Source organism: Plectrocnemia conspersa, unplaced genomic scaffold (assembly GCF_051122295.1).
Source record: "Plectrocnemia conspersa isolate PC_06_02 unplaced genomic scaffold, ASM5112229v1 ptg000011l, whole genome shotgun sequence".
Classification (NCBI taxonomy): Eukaryota; Metazoa; Arthropoda; class Insecta; order Trichoptera; family Polycentropodidae; genus Plectrocnemia; species Plectrocnemia conspersa.
The window spans coordinates 19,935,777-19,942,500 of NW_028277175.1; the positions used below are offsets into that span (position 1 = coordinate 19,935,777).

At 29.1% G+C, this 6,724-nt stretch overlaps 1 protein-coding gene across 2 annotated transcripts in view; it reads right to left on the reverse strand.

The window, feature by feature from the left end:
* Positions 1 to 369: 369 nt before the first annotated feature.
* The window catches only part of LOC148229867 (venom protease), a 7,348-nt gene continuing 993 nt past the window's right edge, over positions 370 to 6,724 (reverse strand). Inside the window, exons 4-10 of one of the 2 annotated variants that reach the window (XM_088197946.1) lie at positions 3,446 to 3,636; positions 2,764 to 2,917; positions 2,548 to 2,689; positions 1,315 to 1,478; positions 1,151 to 1,252; positions 894 to 1,078; positions 370 to 825 (exon numbers count right to left, since the gene is read on the reverse strand). In XM_088197946.1, the coding sequence (XP_088054072.1) occupies positions 682 to 825; positions 894 to 1,078; positions 1,151 to 1,252; positions 1,315 to 1,478; positions 2,548 to 2,689; positions 2,764 to 2,917; positions 3,446 to 3,636 (1,082 nt within the window). In that variant the 3' untranslated portion in view covers positions 370 to 681. The remainder of the gene's footprint in view (positions 826 to 893; positions 1,079 to 1,150; positions 1,253 to 1,314; positions 1,479 to 2,547; positions 2,690 to 2,763; positions 2,918 to 3,445; positions 3,637 to 6,724) is intronic. The other variant, XM_088197947.1, reaches the window with a different exon arrangement.

Consider the following 6,724-nt stretch of genomic DNA (forward strand, 5'->3'; position numbering starts at 1 on the left):
TTACATACATTACTATGATATTTATTGACTTTTAATAGTCTTATTATACTGTTCTTTGTTTATATACAGATATTATAAAATGGATATGTTTGATGTTGATTCTATACTTCCCAACTATGAGAACAATTGTGAAATGAACCTCTACGACATTCATAGACGAAAAAATAGACTATATTGCTTCAAAAATATATCAAATTGATTACTTTCCAGTCTTACACTATAACGTCATATATGTATTATATATTTATAATCAAGTTGTATTTCTTAAAAAAGAACCGCAATGATGTATTATTACTTAATTATACAAAAAATGCTTTATATAGTCATATATATATAAATTTGTAAATATTCACTGAATAAAACGAGATATTGCGTTATTTTTATAAAAATATATATGGATAATATTTCAAAATATAAATGAATAAAAATCAACATTACATTTAATATACACTCCTTATACAATAACAAATCGATTTATATAAAATAAAATTATTAATACTGTTTCATTATATCATTAAAGCTATTTGTGAGAAAATTAAATAACGTTATTCAAGAAATATCACAACCGGCTTACATAAACTTTTAAAATATGTCAATAAAACGATAATTTATTTTGATGTAACACCTTACTGAATAATAAATAAAATGTTTTTCTTATAAATCTATCTGGTTTGTTCTAATTTAGTCGTTCAAGTGTGCTTGAATCCACGGTACGAATTCAGTAACTCTTGTGTACACTCCGGGGTATCCGGGTTCGGCGCATTTAAACCCATACGACACAACTCCGATCAAGTAATAGTGAATAGAATCCAAACCGGGCGGGAACTGCAAATAAAAACCGGTAAATATTGCAGTCAATTAGCACAGACACAAATGTTTGTTCTTTAAATCACCTGAGGCCACATAAGTGGTCCTCCGCTGTCTCCTTGGCAAGCGTCTTTGCCTCCTCGTGCGTAACCGGCACACAAAACTCTTTGATCTATGACTTGTGACGTAAAACGAGCGTAAGCATTTTTACACTCTTCATTGGTTACGACCGGAATTTGTAATTGTTGAAGGCGAGACGATTGTGGACCCTCTTTATATATAAAATAACAAATAAATAACAACATACCATTGAATGTAATACAAATATTGATATGAAACGTACGGAAAGACGTTGCACCCCATCCGGCAATGAACGGCAACTTTCTTTCAAACGACTCTGCCGTCAATTCAGGAGTTGATGGTATACATATAGGCCATATCAAAGCTGAAAGTTTATTTGTTTTTATTAGTAGAAATAATGTATCATATAAAATAAGTTAAACTAACGTGTGAATGTGACGTCATAGTCTAATTTCAACAATCCAATGTCGTTTGTGTATTGCTTAGGACTATAATCCTCATGTTTTATCTTCATCTGAATCGGCACATCAATCGGAGTAGCTCCGTCGTCATCTTTTTCCAAGTCAAGCTCACCGAGTCTCACGATATATCTATAAAGTTTATGTTCATCATAAAACATGATTCATCGAATTAATAATTAATATGACTGCTAGATAAATAAAAATGTTTGTTTATGGATTGTGATGCAGAAATCAATTACACATTTATAAAAAATATCGTTATTGATGAAGCGGAAACTCATCAATGATGTAATCAAATAAGAATTGTGGAATTTTTCAATAAAAATGCCCTTTGGTCTACTCTTAACTATTGACTTTATTTCTACATATGCCTAGTTATATGACTAGAAATTATATTATATATAGTTAAGATATTTTTTAAAACATCTCCATATTAATCTAAAAAAAATTTGCAATTTATCTCAAGAGTTTTATATTCAACATTAAAAACGCATTTTTTTGCTATTAGCTCAAAAGATCAAAGCTTATTTATAACTATACGCAGTAAGAAATTCTATGATTTAAAAAATTATACATTAATTAACAAGACTAATGATTTTTATATAGCAGCGTAGTGAGAATTTTTCTAAAGATTTTTTTTTATATTTTTAAAAATAATAGTAAACTCATACATATTATATATTTAAAATTGTTCATGCATGTATATGCATGAACAATTTTAAATCAGTTCTTGTCAAAATATTTGTATAAAAATACAAGTAATTCGGTTATAGAGAGCTGCCTATTTTTATAATTTTTTTTAAACAAAATAATCCAAAATACATTATTATAAATATATTTTTTGCTAATAGTGGAATTTGTATACATAAATATACCAACAATTATATATTTATCTTAATTTAATATTTGACAAAAAAATAAGTGATTTTTCAAAAATCACAAACGTTAATTTTTGTATATATTTTTAACTATTACAATATTGCACAAAAAATATTTTTAAATTTAAAAAAAAATATTTTGACTACAATATATGTATTAATAATATATACATGCTTACGATGTATTTCATAAATGCAAATCATCAATTGGCCTAAATAGACTTTTTTAATGTGGCAACACTTCGACCGCAAATTGCTCACTGTTCAAAAAGACGCGCAATCATGATTTATAGATAATAATAAAAAATGTGAATAATTACAAGTCATCGTCGTGTCCGTAAATGCAATGAGCTGCAGTTATAACGTGTCTCCTTGTAATCAACGTTCCTCCGCAATTCCATAAAGTTTTTCCAGGAACCCTCTTAGATTTGTATCCTAACACCGCAACCCACGGCCATGCCCCTAATCATAATAATAATAAAATATATATACCAGATCATTATTGAGCATTAAATAAGTATTAAAAAGTTACTCACCCAATTGAGCAGGAACTCCATTTACCACTCTTTTGAGGAAAGTTCCATTGCTTAAGCCGCAATTATCGTTTAGTGTGGGTAAAGAATACCCTATTGGAAGAGGTGGAGGAGGAGGAGGTTGTGTTTGAACATCACCATCAGTTGGACAACAAACCTTAATTAACAATAAATATCATCAGATGCTTAATGATAAAAATCGCATTCAAATGTTGTATGATTGATGATTATTTTTTTATATAAAAGGGGTGTTATTATTATTGCGCTAAGAGTGGTACTTCTGACTTTTAGCTATAGCAGAGATTCTCAACATTATTATGTCCTACACTTGATGTTTGAATGGTTCAGATAAGATAAGAATCAATGTCGGTCGTCGTGTTTCGTACATTTTAGAATATTATTATTGAGAGAAACTAGTTTACTTTTATATTATGTTTAATCTTCAATGAAACGAAAAAGAAGTACACAAAATTAGAGTTAAAGTACATAAAAGAACAAGCACTTTACAGTTATATTTAAATTTGAGTTTAATTTTGTTGTAGTCGCCGACGCTTGTGATTGGGGAGGCTAATATCATAAAAAAAATAGAACACAAATATATTTTCTGCAAGTGTTTTGTAACAATCCTAATCGGCTTAGGTTAAATATGGAAATTTTAGTAAACGAAATGGTTTGAAAGACTTACATTAGGATCGTTGCCTTCATATCCACAAATCGACTGTCGCAAGTATGTAAGAGCACCAGGAATGACTCTAAGGTTCTGCACCATGTTTAGCAAGGGTTGGCAGTTTTTTATATTATAGCAAGATCCTGTTCTTCCATCCGGTGTCGTGCAACGATCGTCAGTATATCCGAAATAAAACGGCTGATCATAATCTAAACAAAATCATATTTATAATATACAATGCTCTCAGATTAATCTCACCACACTTATAGACCAACCGAGACCTGTGTCTAAAAATTGCACAGCGTCTTTCTCTATGGGCGGTTTCTGACTCTTGTTCTGACTTTTTCTAGTGTCTTTCTTAGGAGTAGTTCTCACGTTTATGGGTGTTTTTACATTACCAGCAGGAGCCATTATATCGCTTGAATTATACAAGTTGACTAGATCAGAAAAAGTATCTTTCGGGACGCCCATAGCCCTAGCCAAATTTTCTATGTCTATGTTGATGTCTTTTAGAATGTATCCGTGTTGACCATGGTGGTGTGGATAAGGAGGTCTATAACACCTCATCGGACAAATATCGTCACACAACCCTTTTTTATGGGCTATGGTGATTATGTACTGCATGGTCTTCAATAGCAGACAAATCTTGTCTAGCGTCATGCTGACGGTACAGAATCGCACTCGAGGGTTGAAGAAGGACTGGCCCGAATCACAGGAATGATTAGGTTTAAATACATGTGAGTTTTGAGATATGAATCTGTGATACTTGATAGCATGGGTTTTTTTAAATTTGGTTGTAAAGATTTAGGTCAGATTAATGGTCAAAAGTTGTTGAGTTGGCAAGTAGAGCATGAAAATAGTAGCATTCGATTCATAATGCCTAATGACCAACAGATGCAGTAAATTAATGGATGAAGTTTAACGTACAAGGTTAACTTAGATCGCTATGTAATTATTTACAGGCGTGAAGAATTCGCGAAAGAAAGTTGCTCAGTCACATTTTGAATTAACATTCCTAGTATTTTCTTTTATAAATCATATGTTCTTTATAATAAATAGCAAACAGTATTAGAGAAACATAAAAAATCTCCTCAATATGAATATTAAAGCTAACCCAAAACTCCTAACAATATTATTTAATTAACACATTAAATAACACAACTTATTTGCGATATTTTTACCAAAAGCTTTTTTTATAAATAATGATAACTTATTACTAAATGTTTTAAAATCAAATTTGAAATTTAAGTTTTAATGATTGCTTGTTTCTATTCGCAATTGTAAAATCAGTAAATATCAAACTATGGATTGCATAGCAATAAAATAAAAAATAATTTGTATTTATAAACGGTTGCGAGTTAATGACATAATTTAAACAGATTGAAACCATTTCATTAGTGGCAAAATCTCGGAAGATCGGTAAGATAAGTTAGGGTTTAAATAGTGTGCGCAGAAAGGCTGAAAAATGTTGACGGGATGTCTGAGATGAAGAAAATGGTGTGAAATTTTTGTTTTATTTAATATGATATTACCAACATCTTAAGCGGTTGAAATGAAACGCACAAATTTTGTGCAAATGGTATTCAATGTGTTAATGAACAGGACATAAAATATAAAAACAAAATGTTTGTTTTTTTATAAAAGAAAAGTTTACTCAATTACCATTTTTTTATAAAAAAAAATATTAATTGAGTAAACTTAAATAATGAATAGACATTAACTCATTGAACAGTACAATAAATTAAACTAATATTAATAACTATTACACTATAAATCGTAAATCCAAACAAGTTTAAGTTCATATGCCATAAAATTCTGCACATGCATTTCGACCTTCGATCCTTTTTGTTTGCGATGCGACCTAGACGCTTAGAGAATTTTTCCTACTACTTGAACCAAAGAAATGATCCTAACGTGTCATTTGTCATGTCCAAGCCTTGGTTTGAACGTCACGTCTGTAAAAAAGCATCATTTTATACGTTCTGCATACTAAAGTGAGCTGTTCATTCCGGTTAGCTCTTCAATTAGCCGCCTACTTCGATTTTGTTGATTTAAGCCATTATCACAATTCAATTCTAAATGCTGAGCATACATTATGTCACCTATATGTTGAGTTGCTCTTCTATTACAAGACAAATGAGCACTTTTGTGTACTTCATCCAATTAATTAAAGATAAAGAAATAGACCAGCAAAAATGCTAGAAACGGAAATAGTATTTAAGTTCATTAGATAATAAGAATGTTAATATATCTTTGTGTAATGCTAATTAAATTATCATAATTAGCATGTTCCGCTTGTTATTATTTGAAGAAATTTAGAATTTTGAAGATGTAAGTTCGAGTCTGATGTATTGAAATGTTATATTAAGTAGTCAATAGTAGATAAGTATTTTTTTAATGTTATGTACATATAGAAGTATCTTTTATATATATTTTTTAAAGTATTAAAAATTCGTATTATTAAATATAATAAAGGTTAAAAAGTTGAAAATATGTAAAGAGATATTTTGTCAAAATAAATAAATAATAAGACAACAACGAGAAATATGGACACAAAATAAATATATATATGTATTACATTCATCAGTTGAGAGACAAAATTTTAGATAGCTGTAATTTAAGAGCTAAACAATGCATAATATAAAATAACTAATACTTGAAAGCTGTTTTGGAGTTCGGAATTAGTGATTATTATACAATAATAATTCCGATCGATCATAACAGATTAGGTTTTCCTAGATTTTCCTAATCTACTGGAAGAATAATTTAAATAAATAATATCGAACAACGTCGTGTATATTAGCTATACTATTAGTTTATAATTAATAAAAAATAATTCACTGATTTACTTTAACTTTTATTTCAGTCTACCGTCTTGCTACTTACTTAGTAGTTATTGATTGTGTTTATTGGTTTACAATAAATAAATAAGGATAAAACTTAAATGTGAAGCAAAAAATATCCATTTAGCAAAAGTTTATATTTATTCTGAATATAATTAGTTAAATATAAAAACAGCCACCAATTTTGTATCCAAACTGATTCACAAGTGCCTATTATATTAAAAATTACAATGCGCGTAATGTTGTTTTCGTTTACAATTTTGTCCATTTAAAGAGATGACCTTCATATTCATTAAATTTATATTATTATACAAAATTATTGTATTCATCAAACGTCATTTTTATGCGTTTTCAGATTTTTGGCCGAAACAAAATATTTAACGAGCATGCATATTTACAACGCTTAATTTATATATATGTACAATGCAATTAATGGGGATAAAATAAAATACTT